The 18,167-nt window shown below is 43.9% G+C and overlaps 1 protein-coding gene across 1 annotated transcript in view; it reads right to left on the reverse strand.

Annotated features, from left to right (window-relative positions):
* The window catches only part of TDRD3 (tudor domain containing 3), a 517,375-nt gene that overhangs the window by 118,464 nt on the left and 380,744 nt on the right, over nt 1-18,167 (reverse strand). Inside the window, exon 8 of the mRNA XM_069758172.1 lies at nt 3,253-3,390. Coding sequence (XP_069614273.1) covers nt 3,253-3,390 — 138 coding nt within the window. The remainder of the gene's footprint in view (nt 1-3,252; nt 3,391-18,167) is intronic.

An 18,167-nucleotide genomic window follows, 5' to 3' on the forward strand; every position in this document is an offset into this window, starting at 1 on the left:
GTAGTTTGTTTTATATTTTTCCAAATTTTTATATTCTTTTTATTTCTAAATTCTTTGCCTTTTTTTTCTTTTCTAAATAAAGGTTTAGCTCGTCCCAAACCCAGAATTCAGAGTGGAGGATGCCTACGTATTCCTTGCCTCCGTAACTGAAAGTGAGGGAGACGGTCCCACCTTCAATTATTCTTCCTCTAGTGATACCAATCCGCCACAGAGACACCCCAAGACACAAAATGAACCAGCGCCTACGGTTACTGAGTCCATATGGACCTCACCTCCTGAAAATTATGAGCCACAAATTCTTCATTTTGTGGTGCAATCACTAGCCCAATTTAACACTAGTGGCTTCACATAAATTGACTTTTTCAAAGTCTTTTTCTTTGAGGATTTTGTAAATCTCATGGTGTCACAGACAAATTTGTACACACAACAATTTTTAGCCCAAAACACCACTTCATCATTTGCGAGCTGGTTTGGGGGCCTCATTCTTCACATGGCGATAGTGAAGAAGCCAGAAACCCGGCAGTATTGGAGTGTTGACGCTTTGTATAATACTCCACTGTTCTGCATGGCTATGCCCCATACATGCTTTGAGGCCATCCACAATTTTTTGCATTAAAGTGATAATGCACAATATTCTCCCAGAGATGACTCCAACTTTGACCAACTTTTCAAAGTCTGGCTGTTCATTGAGCACATCAGCAACACGTCTGCTGAGGTGTATGTTCCCCAAAGGGACATCTGCGTGGATGAGTCCCTAATACATTTCAAGGGAAGGCTCAAATTCTGGCAACACCTGCCCAGTAAGAGGGTTAAGGTGAACTAAGTTCCACAAACTGTGTGAACGTGCACCCATAGGTTTAGGGTTTATGAAGGGAAGGACAGCCGGATTCAACCCCCTAAATGCCCCCCTTGTCCTGAGAGTGAGTGGGAAAATGGTGTGGGATTTGGTGCACCCAAACGCTAATTGAGCAGTTCCTCAGAAAGGATGAGAACAGAATGTAGTGACAACATACTGGTGATCAAATACAAGGAAAGAGGGATGTCGTTTTCTTGACCACCATGCATGGTGATGGCAGCACTCTCACCTCTGTACAAGGTTCCTCTACTCAGGTCACCAAACTAGTCTGTATCCTGGGGTACAACAAAAACATGGGGGAGTTGATCTCTCTGATCAAGTCCACCAGACGTACATTGCCATGGGAAAAGCCAAGGTGTGGTACAGGAAGCTGACCATGCACAATGTAGAGATGGCAATGTATATCTCTTGTGCTAGTACAATGTTCAGGCCATATTGGACTTTCCTTCAGTTCCAGGAGGTAGTGATCAAGACCCTATTATTTAGTAGGTAGGAGCAGGCCCCAGTACTTTTGGAACTCAAAGTGCCCGTATTGTACCAGGGCAATATTTCCCCGGTGAAGTCCCTTCAACTACAAAGAGAGGAAAGTTGCAGAAAAGGTGCAAAGTATGTTACAGAAGGGGGATACGAAAGGACACCATTCATCAGTGTGACACTTAGGCTAGGTTCAGATTGTGTTATAGGCAGTCCGTTAGACGGACTGCGTTACACCGTAGCATAACGCGGTGTAACGCAATCCGTTAATGCCGCCATTAAGCCCTATGTCGGACGCTAGCGATGTGCCGTCATTGAGTGACGGACCCTCGGACGCGGGCTGCAGCGTTTCTGGGTCCGTTACCGCTAGCGCAGATAGAGCATCTGCTAGCTCTATCTGCGCTAGCGCAATCAAATTTCGGCACTTGTGTTAACGCAGCCCGTTTAACGCATGTGTTATATGGGCTGCAATAACGCAATGTGAACCTAGCCTTACCATGGAGTGTGCGAAAGCCTGTTTCAGAGTCTACCACTTGTCCATGGACTAATAAATTTATTTCTGACTTACACAACTCACATATGCCAACTGGATGAACTCTACACAACTCATATGCCAGAAACAGAAAACCCAGTTGCATATTACATGTGAAACATGGCAGCAAAGTTGGTGCAATAAATCACAAACAAAAAGAAACAACTCCAAGCAATCATGTAGAAACAGGAGAATGTAGAGTAGAAAGGTTTAAATGGGGATTTTTTAATTAGCAAATTTCTTTAAGAATAACAGTTTTTTTCATATTAAGTGTGTAAAAAAAAAAAAACAAACGAAAGACAGCCATGGGTACATCAAAACCACAACAAATCAAGCAAGTTACATAAAATGTATTCATAGGTAAGAGCGACACAACACCAACCAATTATTGCATAACTTTCTCAGTGGACAAAAATATATGGTTGGGAAGAGTATGTGAATTATGTGAATAGACTCAGACTGTCAAGAAAAACAGATGGCAAGACCCCGATGTGCGTTTCGCATGTTTGGATATCACTTTCTCAAGGGAATGCTGTATATTGTACTAACCAGGACCTTTTATCTCCCGGGTAACGGGCTACATGGTGAATAGGCTCACTGAACTAAATCATAGATAACTGAATGTACCAAATCATTGCATCTTCTCCAAAATACTAAACTGTACAAGGTGCCTTTTGCTGTAAAAGGGCTGTCTGGTGGTTAAAAATGCTCATACTCCTGTCCCCAGCCGGTCTCCTACTTCCTGCTGCAGTGATGGCACCCAGACACAGAAGCATGTGACAGCTGCAGCCAATCACTGTACACAATTAAGAAGCGTTCATATCTCGAGCAAGAAATACAGGTCATGTGTAAATTCATAGAGGGAACATTTAGAAAGCCTTCACATTCAGCTTCTATCTATTACAATAGCAAGCAGTTTACAAGAGTAGTGTAAATTGAATTACTAAAGAGTATCTAGATGAAACATAACCATTACCATATTCATTTACTTGTCATTATAAAGTATACAACACAAAAACGAAATCAGCAAACATTTGGCTACAAATACCCCAAATATAATCATTTCCAGCTCATGACTGAATCTCAACACCTTTGGACTTCATTTACTGGTATTAAACAGAACAGATTATTTTATTTTAAAGTTTTCAATTTAAATACAAATTAAGATGCATCTCTGCAGATACAAGAGCATTTTTATACGGGTAAGAAGTGTAAGCCAAGCTATATACATGTAACAAATGCTTACGCAAACAGCTTCTCGCTGCCAGTATAAGTGCCCAGAACTATGCTCAATCCCTATAAAGAAACTTAGCAGAAAACTGTGCAATAATAAGGAACACAGAGGATAAGAGGACTAATATTTGTTTTTTTTCATTTATGTAATGCTTACCAGCTCACGATACACTCCTTCTGATCTACCGTCACTTCTGATAATCTTCTCTTTCTGGAACGCTTCCCTATTACGACTCCCTCCAGCAGCAGCATTGAGATTGCTTCCAGCATTCCCGCCTCCTCCAAACGTCTTGGTCTGAAGATAAGAAAAGGCTGCGTTAGGGTAAACAACTCCTATTTAAACTCATCCTAAAGATTAAGCCATTATTATGAGAGCAATAAATCCCCGGAAGGTGCTTTTTATGGAACCGTACCTACTGATAAATAAAACGTTAATTTCCATAAAACGGAACAGTAATCTACTCATTGGCTATTTCGGTATTGTCAATGTTTCAGGCCGTAAAATATTTGTTATATAATGTTCACGATTATGAGCTACTCTGAACTGAATCATAGCAATAAATGCAAATGGAAACCTATATAGCAGGATATAAAATGACACAAGTGTTAAACTGGGGAACTTCCAGAGGAGTTTTACACCGAATCCAAGTCTCTGCAGCTTAGAAATCCAGCCACAACCACAGCTGCCAGAAAAAGCTTTGTCTTCCATTTTATCCAGCATTCTAATCACAATATTAATGTACAGATTATTAGGATTTATTTATAGAAAACAAGATGTAGTTTTGGCTTCAAAATTTGCAATATTAACTAGAATACAACATAAACACCTAAGTTTATCAATTGGTGCTTGTAGAAGGACAGCGAATACTCCACTGCCTGAGGTCATCATAGTATGGCTGCACAGGATGGGGTCTTACTAAACAGTACCTGGGAAACATGAAAATATCCTTCCACCACATTGTACACAGTGGATCTGAACAATTCAATATTGTTTACTTTTATTTACGGTATTTTGAAAATGTAATTACAATTTATAGAACCCCTTCCACGCCTTACTTTTAATTAAAGAGGATCTATCAGCTCTCCTGACAGAGGTAAATTCCTTTAATTTTGTAAGTTTCTGTAACAGTCCTAGAGTGCTCTGGAATTCTCCATTCCAAATGGAATCTAAGGGGTGACATTGTTCTTTGTGGAAAGTGACATGCCTGGCATGCCAATGTGAGAAGGCTTATAAGCCATGCAATACTCTTCTGTAAAACTAAATATGCAAAATGCCTCTTCAGGGCAGAAGACGACAAGAACTCTAGTGCCACCTATTGGAAGTAGCAATAGGTGGCCCTAGAGTTCTAGTCCTCTTACTTTCTGAAGACACAACTTGCATTTCATGTGACAACTGAAAGTTACCAATTAGGGATGTGTCCCTGCACAGTCTGACAAAATCTAATCAGATCAGCCAGTGCTTGACTCTCTTTTGACAAGAGCAATAGCAACACCCAACTGACAAGTTGCTCAGAACTTTCAAGTGGCAATAACAGACGAAAAGCAAAGCATGAGGTCTAAAAAGGGGGATTATTCACCAATGGTTATTGATAAGGAATATATTTTTTTACTAATACACAGATGTCAAGACGGCTGGTAGGTCGTCTTTCTTAATTATTCCTTTTTGCTGACTTCATGCAGTACATAGTGTGTTTTACCAAATGCATAGATCCATACACCACATCCAGAGCACAAGATTCCCAAGTATGAGTGCGGGGAAGCGGAGTTTCCACAGTGTACGCGCAGTCTACTTGTATGTGGCAGCCACAGTGAGAAAAGTGCAGGAGCTGGGTCTGCAAAGCGCTCTCACTCTGACTGTAGCGTGGTCTCCTTGATACAATATGATAGCGCCATTTATTCCATAGAGTTTTACATGGAAAGAGGTATACATAATAAAAAACAAGTACGATAATCTTTAATAATGCAAGTCAACGACTGGTACTGGAAAGAGGATCCTGCCAGAGAGGGCTCACAGTCTGCAAGGGATGGGTGAAAATACAGTAGGTGAAGGTAGAAGTTGTCAAGCAGCACTATAGTGGATCAAGGGTCATTGCAGGTTGCAGTAACAGGTTTGTTTAAAAAGGTAGGTCTTCAGGTTCCTTTTGAAGGTTTCTACGGTGAGGTGCAAGTGTAATATGTTGGGGTAGAGTTTCACAGTAGGGGGGATGCATGGGAAGTCTTGTATGCGATTGTGAGAAAAGGAGCTAAAAGGGGACTAGAAAAGGAGATCTTGTGACAATCAGAGGTTGCGTTCAAGTAAATACTGGTAGACTAGGTCACAGATGTATGGAGGAGTCAGGTTGTGGATGGCTTTATATTCCATGGTTAGGGTTTTGAACAGGACTCTCTGGGCAATGGGGAGCCAGGGAAGGGATTGACAAAGAGGAGAGGCCAAAGAATAGCAGGGGAATAGGTGGATTAGTCAGGCAGCAGAGTTTAAGATAGATTGGAGGGGTGCGACAGTGTTACAAGGGAGGCCAGAGAGCTGGAGGTTGCAGTGGTTGAGGTGGGAAATGATGAGGGCATGCACTAGTGTTTTTGCAGACTCTTGATTAAGGAATGTACGTTACTGGGAAATATTTTTGATTTTAACCCCTTCCCGACCTTTGACGCATACGCTGCGTCATGAAAGTCGGTGCCATTCCGACCCATGATGCAGCATATGCGTCATGGAAAGATCGCGTCCCTGCAGATCGGGTGAAAGGGTTAACTCCCATTTCACCCGATCTGCAGAGACAGGGGGAGTGGTAGTTTAGCCCAGGGGCTACAATCGCTCTGATTGGCTGTTGAAAGTGAAACTGCCAATCAGAGCGATTTGTAATATTTCACCTAAAAAAATGGTGAAATATTACAATCCAGCCATGGCCGATGCTGCAATATCATCGGCCATGGCTGGAAACACTAATGTGCCCCCACCCCACCGATCGCCCCCCCAGACCCCCGATCTGTGGTCCGCTCCCCTCCGTCCTGTGCTCCGCTCCCCCGTCCTCCTGCCCGCTCCCCCCGTGCTCCAATCACACCCCCCGTGCTCCAATCAAACCCCCCCGCACTCCGATTCCCCCCCCGCACAGCGATTCCCCCCCCGTGCTCCGATCCACCCGCCCGCACAGCGATCCCCCACTCCGTGCTCCAATCCACCCCCCCGTGTTCCGATCCACCCCCCCGTGCTCCGACGCCCCCCCCGTGCCCTGATCTCCCCCCCCTTATACTTACCTGGCCTCCCGGGGACCGTCCGTCTTCTTTCCTGGGCGCCGCCATCTTCCAAAATGGCGGGCGCATGTGCAGTGCGCCCGCCGAATCTGCCGGTCGGCAGATTCGTTCCAGAGTGAATTTTGATCACTGAGATAGGTTATATCTCTTTGATCAAAATAAAAAAAAAAAGTAAATGACCCCCCCCCCCCCCTTTGTCACCCCCATAGGTAGGGACAATAAAAAAAATAATTTTTTTTTTCCCCCACTAAGGTTGGGGTAAGAACTAGGGTTAGGGTTAGGGGTAGGGTTAGGGGTAGGGTTAGGGTTAGGGGTAGGGTTTCGGTATGTGCACACGTATTCTGGTCCTCTGCGGATTTTTCCGCTGCGGATTTGATAAATCCGCAGTGCTAAACCGCTGCGGATTTATGGCGGATTTACCATGTTTTTTCTGCGCATTTCAATGCGGTTTTACAACAGCGATTTTCTATTTGAGCAGTTGTAAAACCGCTGCGGAATCCGCAGAAAGAAGTGACATGCTGCGGAATGTAAACCGCTGCGTTTCCGTGCAGTTTTTCTGCAGCATGTGTACAGCGATTTTTGTTTTCCATAGGTTTGCATTGAACTGTAAACTCATGGGAAACTGCTGCGGATCCGCAGCGTTTTCCGCAGCGTGTGCACATACCTTTAGAATTAGGCTATGTGCACACGGTGCGGATTGGCCGCTGCGGATCCGCAGCAGAGTTCCATCAGGTTTACAGTACCATGTAAACATATGGAAAGCCAAATCCGCTGTGCCCATGGTGCAGAAAATACCGCGCGGGAACGCTGCGTTGTATTTTCCGCAGCATGTCAATTCTTTGTGCGGATTCCGCAGCGTTTTACACCTGTTCCTCAATAGGAATCCGCAGGTGCAATCCGGACAAAAAACACTGGAAATCCGCGGTAAATCCGCAGGTAAAACGCAGTGCCTTTTACCCGCGGATTTTTCAAAAATGGTGCTGAAAAATCTCATACGAATCCGCAACGTTGGCACATAGTCTTAGGGCTAGGGTTGGGTTGGAATTAGGGTTGTGGTTAGGGTTAGGGGTGTGTTGGGGTTACGGGTGTGTTGGGGTTAGGGTTGTGATTAGGGTTACGGCTACAGTTGGGATAAGGGTTAGGGGTGTGTTGGGGTTAGTGTTGGAGGTAGAATTGAGGGGTTTCCACTGTTTAGGCACATCAGGGGGTCTCCAAACGCAACATGGCGCCACCATTGATTCCAGCCAATCTTGTATTCAAAAAGTCAAATGGTGCTCCCTCACTTCCGAGCCCCGACGTGTGCCCAAACAGTGGTTTACCCCCACATATGGGGTACCAGCATACTCAGGACAAACTGCGCAACAATTACTGGGGTCCAATTTCTCCTGTTACCCTTGTGAAAATAAAGAAATGCTTGCTAAAACATCATTTTTGAGGAAAGAAAAATGATTTTTTATTTTCACGGCTCTGCGTTGTCAACGTCTGTGAAGCACTTGGGGGTTCAAAGTGCTCACCACATATCTAGATAAGTTCCTTGGGGGGTCTAGTTTCTAAAATGGGGTCACTTGTGGGGGGTTTCTACTGTTTAGGCACACCAGGGGCTCTGCAAACGCAATGTGACGCCCGCAGACCATTCCATCAAAGTCTGCATTTCAAAAGTCACTACTTCCCTTCTGAGCCCCGACGTGTGCCCAAACAGTGGTTTACCCCCACACATGGGGTATCAGCGTACTCAGGAGAAACTGGACAACATCATTTGGGGTCCAATTTCTCCTGTAACCCTTGGGAAAATAAAAAAATCTGGGCTAAATAATTATTTTTGAGGAAAGAAAACGTATTTATTATTTTCACGGCTCTGCATTATAAACTTCTATGAAGCACTTGGGGGTTCAAAGTGCTCACCACACATCTAGATAAGTTCCTTTCGGGGTGTAGTTTCCAAAATGGGGTCACTTGTGGGGGGTTTCTACTGTTTAGGCACATCAGGGGCTCTGCAAACGCAACGTGACGCCCGCAGAGCATTCCATCAAAGTCTGCATTTCAAAACGTCACTACTTCAATTCCGAGCCCCGGCATGTGCCCAAACAGTAGTTTACCCCCACATATGGGGTATCACCGTACTCAGGAGAAACTGGACAACAAATATTGGGGTCAAATTTCTCCTGTTACCCTTGGGAAAATTAAAAAATTCTGGGCTAAATAATTATTTTTGAGGAAAGAAAACGTATTTATTATTTTCACGGCTCTGCATTATAAACTTCTATGAAGCACTTGGGGGTTCAAAGTGCTCACCACACATCTAGATAAGTTCCTTTCGGGGTCTAGTTTCCAAAATGGGGTCACTTGTGGGGGGTTTCTACTGTTAAGCCACATCAGGGGCTCTGCAAACGCAACGTGACGCCCACAGAGCATTCCATCAAAGTCTGCATTTCAAAATGTCACTACTTCACTTCCGAGCCCCGGCACGTGCCCAAACAGTGGTTTACCCCCACATATGGGGTATCAGCGTACTCAGGAGAAACTGGACAACAACTTTTGGGGTCAAATTTCTCCTGTTATCCTTTGTAAAATAAAAAATTGCAGGCTAAAAGATCATTTTTGAGAAAATAATTTTTTTTTTTTATTTTCATGGCTCTGCGTTATAAACTTCTGTGAAGCACTTGGGGGTTCAAAGTCCTCACCACACATCTAGATTAGTTCCTTTGGGGGTCTAGTTTCCAAAATGGGGTCATTTCTGGGGGATCTCCAATGTTTAGGCACATAGGGGCTCTCCAAACGTGACATGGTGTCCGCTAATGATTGGAGCTAATTTTCCATTTAAAAAGCCAAATGGCGTGCCATCCCTTCCGAGCCCTGCCGTGCGCCCAAACAGTGGTTTACCCCCACATTTGGGGTATCAGCGTACTTAGGACAAACTGGACAACAATATTTGGGGTCCAATTTCTCCTATTATCCTTGGCAAAATAGGAAATTCCAGGCTATAAAATAATTTTTGAGGAAAGAAAAATTATTTTTTATTTTCATGGCTCTGCGTTATAAACTTCTGTGAAGCACCTGGGGGTTTAAAGTGCTCAAAATGCATCTAGATAAGTTCCTTGGGGGGTCTAGTTTTCAAAATGGGGTCACTTGTGGGGGAGCTCCAATGCATAGGCACACAGGGGCTCTCCAAACGCGACATGGTGTCCGCTAACAATTGGAGCTAATTTTCCATTCAAAAAGTCAAATGGCGCGCCTTCCCTTCCGAGCCCTGCCGTGTGCCTAAACAGTGGTTTACCCCCACATATGAGGTATCGGCGTACTCGAGAGAAATTGCCCAACAAATTTTATGATCCATTTTATCCTACTGCCCATGTGAAAATGAAAAAATTGAGGCGAAAAGAATTTTTTGGTGAAAAAAAAGTACTTTTTCATTTTTACAGATCAATTTGTGAAGCACCTGAGGGTTTAAAGTGCTCACTAGGCATCTAAATAAGTTCCTTGGGGGGTCTAGTTTCCAAAATGGGGTCACTTGTGGGGGAGCGCCAATGTTTAGGCACACAGGAGCTCTCCAAACGCGACATGGTGTCCGCTAACGATGGAAATAATTTTTCATTCAAAAAGTCAAATGGCGCTCCTTCCCTTCCGAGCCTTACCATGTGCCCAAACAGTGGTTTACCCCCACATATGAGGTATCGGCGTACTCAGGAGAAGTTGCCCAACACATTTTAGGATCCATTTTATCCTGTTGCCCATGTGAAAATGAAAAAATTGAGGCTAAAATAATTTTTTTGTGAAAAAAAAGTACTTTTTCATTTTTACGGATCAATTTGTGAAGCACCTGGGGGTTTAAAGTGCTCACTAGGCATCTAAATAAGTTCCTTGGGGGGTCTAGTTATCAAAATGGGGTCACTTGTGGGGGAGCTCCAATTTTTAGGCACACGGGGGCTCTCCAAACGTGACATGGTGTCCGCTAAAGAGTGGAGCCAATTTTTGATTCAAAAAGTCAAATGGCGCTCCTTCCCTTCCAAGCCCTGCCGTGCGCCCAAACAGTGGTTTACCCCCACATATGAGGTATCAGCGTACTCAGGACAAATTGGACAACAACTTTCGTGGTTCAGTTTCTCCTTTTACCATTGGGAAAATAAAAAAATTGTTGCTAAAAGATAATTTTTGTGACTAAAAAGTTAAATGTTCATTTTTTTCCTTCCATGTTGCTTCTGCTGCTGTGAAGCACCTGAAGGGTTAATAAACTTCTTGAATGTGGTTTTGAGTACCTTGAGCGGTGCAGTTTTTAGAATGGTGTCACTTTTGGGTATTTTCAGCCGTATAGACCCCTCAAACTGACTTCAAATGTGAAGTGGTCCCTAAAAAAAAATGGTTTTGTAAATTTCGTTGTAAAAATGATAAATCGCTGGTCAAATTTTAACCCTTATAACTTCCTAACAAAAAAAAATTTTGTTTACAAAATTGTGCTGATGTAAAGTAAACATGTGGGAAATGTTATTTATTAACTATTTTGTGTCACATATCTCTCTGGTTTAACAGAATAAAAATTCAAAATGTGAAAATTGCAAAATTTTCAAAATTTTCGCCAAATTTCCGTTTTTATCACAAATAAACGCAGAATTTATTGACCTAAATTTACCACTAACATGAAGCCCAATATGTCACGAAAAAACAATCTCAGAACCGCTAGGATCCGTTGAAGCGTTACTGAGTTATTACCTCATAAAGGGACACTGGTCAGAATTGCAAAAAACGGCAAGGTCTGTAAGGTCAAAATAGGCTGGGTCATGAAGGGGTTAAGTTGGCAGGAAGTATAAAGGGCTTGGATATGTGGTTTGAAGGAGAATCAAAGTCAAGGGTTAGCCCAAAGCAGCGAACTTGCGGGACTGGGGAGAGTGAGTAGCGATTGACTTTGATGAATAGGCCTGTTGGGGGGAGGGGGGGTTAAGTGAGATGGGGAAAGATGACGAATTCTGCTTTGTTCACGATAAAGGGGTTGTCTGGTCCAAATCGATAAGCTTGTAGTCAATGCACTGTGTGCTGCAGGGATTTGCAGATTTCTCAGCGGGGAGCAGAGGGTATGTGTGTGCTATACATACTCCGGATATGGGCCCGTCTAGTGGGCGTGGTCTCACTCCATACACTTGTATGGACCGAGCCGCGTCCAAGTGGGCCTGGTCGACTAAAGAGTGCGGCCTCGTTCAATACAAGTGTATGGAAGCGAGATTGCACCCACTGTCTGGGAGTACGCAAAGTGCATGAGCTGGGGGAATTCATAAGTCTGCAGTCACACAGAATAACTAGACTTATCAATTTGGCTTGGACCTTTAAGTTTCAGAAATCGAGCAGACAAGAAGTATGAAATAGTAGACAGACATTAAGGATTCTGGCTAGTATGGAGGTGCTATCGGATCCAGAGGGGTAGATCTGTGTGTCATCAGCATAGAGATGATATTGAAAGTTGAAAGTCGTGGGACTATGAGCTGTACAAGGCCGAAGGTGAAGAAAAAGAAGAGCAGGGGGTCCTAAAACTAAATGTTGAGGGATACCGACAGATAAGGGGCGAGATAAGGAGGTGTTGTGTGAGTGGGAACGTTGAATGTCTGGCCTGTTAGGTATAAAGAGATCCAAGATCCAAGTCTGTGATGACAAGTGATGAGAGGATCTGTAGCACGATGAAATGGGCCACTGTGTCACAGTCAGACAGAGGACTGGTCCAAGATGATCAGTACAGAGTAGTGTCGCTTGGATTTGGCAGTTACTTGGTCATTGGTGACTTTAGTTGGGGCAGTTCAAGTGGAATGATGCACTCAGAAACCAGATGGAGCAGGAGGAGAGGTTGGAGGACAGTTTAAGATGGATGTGTTGTTCCAGTAGTTTTGAGGCATAGGGGAGAAGTGATATGGGGTGATAGCGAGACATAGAGGTTGGGTCAAGGGAGTGCTTTTTCCAGATGGGTGAGATTGAGTCATGTTTAACCCTTTTACTCCGCAAGGGTGCTTTGCAAGTTAATGACAGGCCAATTTTTACAATCTGACCACTATCACTTTATGAGGTTATAACTCTGGAACACGTCAACGGATCCCGGTGATTCTGACATTGTTTTCTCGTGACATATTGTACTTCATAATAGTGGTAAAAATTCTTTGATATTACCTGCATTTATTTGGGGAAAAATTGGAAATTTGGCGAAAATTTTGAAAATGTCGCAATTTTAAAACTTTGAATTTGTATGCAATTAAATCACAGAGATATGTCACACAAAATACTTAACCCCTTCCCGACCTTTGACGCCACGTAGGCGTCATGAAAGTCGGTGCCTATGTGGCGTCATGGAAAGATCGCGTCCCTGCAGATCGGGTGAAAGGGTTAACTCCCATTTCACCCGATCTGCAGGGACAGGGGGAGTGGTACTTTAGCCCCAGGGGGGGTGGCTTCACCCCCCCGTGGCTACGATCGCTCTGATTGGCTGTTGAAAGTGAAACTGCCATTCAGAGCGATTTGTAATATTTCACCTATTAAAATTGGTGAAATATTACAATCCAGCCATGGTCGATGCTGGAATATCATCGGCCATGGCTGGAAACACTAATGTGCCCCCACCCATCGCCCCCCCAAGCCACCGATCTGTCCGGTACACTGCTCCGGCTCCCCTCCGTCCTGTGCTCCGCTCTCCCCCGTGCTCTTGTCCGCTCCCCCCGTGCTCCAATCACCCCCCCGTGCTCCGATCCAACCCCCCTGCACTCCGATCCACCCCCATGCTTCATCCACCCCCCCGTGCTCCGTTCCACCCCTCCGTGCTCCGTTCAACCCCCGCGCTCCGATCCCCCCCCCCATGCTCCAATCCCCCCCGTGCTCCCCCCCACCCCATCATACTTACCGATCCTGCCGGGGTCCGTCCGTCTTCTCCCTGAGCGCCGCCATCTTCCAAAATGGCGGGTGCATGCGCAGTGCGCCCGCCGAATCTGCCTGCCGGCAGATTCGTTCCAAAGTGCATTTTGATCACTGAGATATAATCTATCACAGTGATCAAAATAAAAAAAATAATAAATGACCCCCCCCACTTTGTCACCCCCATAGGTAGGGACAATAAAAAAATAAAGAATTTTTTTTCCCCACTAAGGTTAGAATAGGGTTAGGGTTAGGGCTAGGGTTAGGGCTAGGGTTAGGGTTTCGGTATGTGCACACGTATTCTGTTCCTCTGCGGATTTTTCCGCTGCAGATTTGATAAATCCGCAGTGCTAAACCGCTGCGGATTTATGGCGGATTTACCGCGGTTTTTCTGCGCATTTCACTGCGGTTTTACAACTGCGATTTTCTAGTGGAGCAGTTGTAAAACCGCTGCGGAATCCGCAGAAACAAGTGACATGCTGCAGAATGTAAACCGCTGCGTTTCCGTGCAGTTTTTCTGCAGCATGTGTACAGCGATTTTTGTTTCCCATAGGTTTACATTGAACTGTAAACTGATGGGAAACTGCTGTGGATCCGCAGCGTTTTCCGCAGTGTGTGCACATACCTTTAGAGTTAGGCTGTGTGCACACGGTGCGGATTTGGCTGTGGATCCGCAGCGGATTGGCCGCTGCGGACTCGCAGCAGTGTTCCATCAGGTTTACAGTACCATGTAAACCTATGGAAAACTAAATCCGCTGTGCCCATGGTGCGGAAAATACCGCGCGGAAACGCTGCGTTGTATTTTCCGCAGCATGTCAATTCTTTGTGCGGATTACGCAGCGTTTTACACCTGTTCCTCAATAGGAATCCACAGGTGAAATCCGCACAAAAAACGCTGGAAATCAAAAATGATGCTGAAACATCTCACACGAATCCGCAACGTGGGCACATAGCCTTAGGGTTAGGGTTGGAATTAGGGTTGTGGTTAGGGGTGTGTTGGGGTTAGGGTTGTGATAAGGGTTATGGCTACAGTTGGGATTAGGGTTAGGGGTGTGTTGGGGTTAGTGTTGGAGGTAGAATTGAGGGGTTTCCACTGTTTAGGCACATCAGGGGTCTCCAAACGCAACATGGCGCCACCATTGATTTCAGCCAATCTTGTATTCAAAAAGTCAAATGGTGCTCCCTCACTTCCGAGCCCCGACGTGCGCCCAAACTGTGGTTTACCCCCACATATGGGGTATCAGCATACTCAGGACAAACTGCGCAACAATTACTGGGGTCCAATTTCTCTTGTTACCCTTGTGAAAATTAAAAAATGCTTGCTAAAACATCATATTTGAGGAAAGAAAAATGATTTTTTATTTTCACGGCTCTGCGTTGTAAACGTCTGTGAAGCACTTAGGGGTTCAAAGTGCTCACCACATATCTAGATAAGTTCCTTGGGGGGTCTAGTTTCTAAAATGGGGTCACTTGTGGGGGGTTTCTACTGTTCAGGCACACCAGGGGCTCTGCAAACGCAACGTGACGCCCGCAGACCATTCCATCAAAGTCTGCATTTCAAAAGTCACTACTTCCCTTCTGAGCCCCGACGTGTGCCCAAACAGTGGTTTACCCCCACACATGGGGTATCAGCGTACTCAGGAGAAACTGGACAACAACTTTTGGGGTCCAATTTCTCCTGTAACCCTTGGGAAAATAAAAAATTCTGGGCTAAACAATTATTTTTGAGGAAAGAAAACGTATTTATTATTTTCACGGCTCTGCATTATAAACTTCTGTGAAGCACTTGGGGGTTCAAAGTCCTCACAACACATCTAGATTAGTTCCTTTGGGGGTCTAGTTTCCAAAATGGGGTCACTTGTGGGGGGTTTCTACTGTTTAGCCACATCAGGGGCTCTGCAAACGCAACGTGACGCCCGCAGAGCATTCCATTAAAGTCTGCATTTCAAAACGTCACTACTTCACTTCCGAGCCCCGGCATATGCCCAAACAGTGGTTTACCCCCACATATGGGGTATCAGCGTACTCAGGAGAAACTGGACAACAACTTTTGGGGTCAAATTTCTCCTGTTACCCTTGGGAAAATAAAAAATTGCAGGCTAAAAGATAATTTTTGAGAAAATAAATGTTTTTTTTTTATTTTCATGGCTCTGCGTTATAAACTTCTATGAAGCACTTGGGGGTTCAAAGTCCTCACCACACATCTAGCTTAGTTCCTCTGGGGGTCTAGTTTCCAAAATTGGGTCATTTGTGGGGGATCTCCAATGTTTAGGCACACAGGGGCTCTCCAAACGTGACATGGTGTCCGCTAATGATTGGAGCTAATTTTCCATTTAAAAAGCCAAATGGCGTGCCTTCCCTCCCGAGCCCTGCCGTGCGCCCAAACAGTGGTTTACCCCCACATATGGGGTATCAGCGTACTCAGGACAAACTGGACAACAACATTTGGGGTCCAATTTCTCCTATTACCCTTGGCAAAATAGGAAATTCCAGGCTAAAAAATCATTTTTGAGGAAAGAAAAATTATTTTTTATTTTCATGGCTCTGCGTTATAAACTTCTGTGAAGCACCTGGGTGTTTAAAGTGCTCAATATGCATCTAGATAAGTTCCTTGGGGGGTCTAGTTTCCAAAATGGGGTCACTAGTGGGGGAGCTCCAATGTTTAGACACACAGGGGCTCTTCAAACGCCACATGGTGTCCGCTAACAATTGGAGCTAATTTTCCATTCAAAAAGTCAAATGGCGCGCCTTCCCTTCCGAGCCCTGCCGTGTGCCCAAACAGTGGTTTACCCCCACATATGAGGTATCGGCGTACTCGGGAGAAATTGCCCAACAAATTTTAGGATCCATTTTAACCTATTGCCCATGTGAAAATGAAAAAATTGAGGCGAAAAGAATTTTTTTGTGAAAAAAAAGTACTTTTTCATTTTTATAGATCAATTTGTGAACCACTTGAGGGTTTAAAGTGCTCACTAGGCATCTAGATAAGTTTCTTGGGGGGGTCTAGTTTCCAAAATAAGGTCACTTGTGGGGGAGCTCCAATTTTTAGGCACACGGGGGCTCTCCAAACGTGACATGGTGTCCGCTAAAGAGTGGAGCCAATTTTTCATTCAAAGAGTCAAATGGCGCTCCTTCCCTTCCAAGCCCTGCCGTGCGCCCAAACAGTGGTTTACCCCCACATATGAGGTATCAGCGTACTCAGGACAAATTGGACAACAACTTTCGTTCCTTCCTTTTACCATTGTGAAAATAAAAAAATTGTTGCTAAAAGGTAATTTTTGTGACTAAAAAGTTAAATGTTCATTTTTTCCTTCCATGTTGCTTCTGCTGCTGTCAAGTACCTGAAGGGTTAATAAACATCTTGAATGTGGTTTTAAGTACCTTGAGGGGTGCATTTTTTAGAATGGTGTCACTTTTGGGTATTTTCAGCCATACTGACTTCAAATGTGAGGTGGTCCCTAAAAAAAATGGTTTTGTAAATTTCGTTGTAAAAATGAGAAATCGCTGGTCAAATTTTAACCCTTATAACTTCCTAGCAAAAAAAAAATTTGGTTCCAAAATTGTGCTGATGTAAAGTATACATGTGGGAAATGTTATTTATTAACTATTTTGTGTCACATAACTCTCTGGTTTAACAGAATAAAAATTCAAAATGTGAAAATTGCGAAATTTTCAAAATTTTCGCCAAATTTCCATTTTTATTACAAATAAACGCAGAATTTATTGACCTAAATTTACCACTAACATATAGCCCAATATGTCACGAAAAAACAATCTCAGAACCGCTAGGATCCGTTGAAGCGTTCCTGAGTTATTACCTCATAAAGGGACACTGGTCAGAATTGCAAAAAACGGCAAGGTCTTTAAGGTCAAAATAGGCTGGGTCGTGAAGGGGTTAATAAGTAACATTTCCCACATGTCTGCTTTACATCAGCACAATTTTGGAACCAACATTTTTTTTGTTAGGGAGTTATAAGGGTTAAAAGTTGACCAGCAATTTCTCATTTTTATACCACCATTTTTTTTAGGGACGACATCTCATTTGAAGTCATTTTGAGGGGTCTATATGATAGAAAATAACCAAGTGTGACACCATTCTGAAAACTGCACCCCTCAAGGGGTCCAAAACCACATTCAAGAATTTTATTAACCCTTCAGGTGTTTCACAGGAATTTTAGGAATGTTTAAATAAAAATGAACATTTAACTTTTTTTCACAAAAAATTTACTTCAGCTCCAATTTGTTTTATTTTACCAAGGGTAACAGGAGAAAATGGACCCCAAAAGTTATTGTACAATTTGTCCTGAGTACGCCTATACCCCATATGTGGGGGTAAACCACTGTTTGGGCGCATGGCAGAGCTCGGAAGTGAAGGAGCGCCATTTGACTTTTCAATGCAAAATTGACTGGAATTCAGATAGGATGCCATGTTGGGTTTAGAGAGCCACTGATGTGCCTAAACATTGAAACCCCCCACAAGTGACACCATTTTGGAAAGTAAACCCACTAAGGAACTCATCTAGATTTGTGGTGAGCAATTTGACCCATTAAGTGATTCACAGAAGTTTAAAATGCAGAGCTGTAAAAATTAAAAATCATATTTTTTCACAAAAATTATCTTTTTGCCCCCAAATTTTTACTTTCCCAAGGGTAAGAGAAGAAATTGGACCCCAAAAGTTGTTGTACAATTTGTCCTGAGTACGCTGATACCCCATATGTGCGGGTGAACCACTGTTTGGGCGCATGGCAGAGCTCGGAAGGGAAGGAGCGCCATTTGACTTTTCAATGCAAAATTGACTGGAATTGAGATGGGACGCCATGTTGGGTTTAGAGAGCCACTGATGTGCCTAAACATTGAAACCCCCCACAAGTGACACCATTTTGGAAAGTAAACCCCCTAAGGAACTCATCTAGATGTGTTGGGAGAGCTTTGAACCCCCCAAGTGT

This window comes from Ranitomeya imitator, chromosome 3 (assembly GCF_032444005.1).
Source record: "Ranitomeya imitator isolate aRanImi1 chromosome 3, aRanImi1.pri, whole genome shotgun sequence".
NCBI classification, from domain to species: domain Eukaryota; kingdom Metazoa; phylum Chordata; class Amphibia; order Anura; family Dendrobatidae; genus Ranitomeya; species Ranitomeya imitator.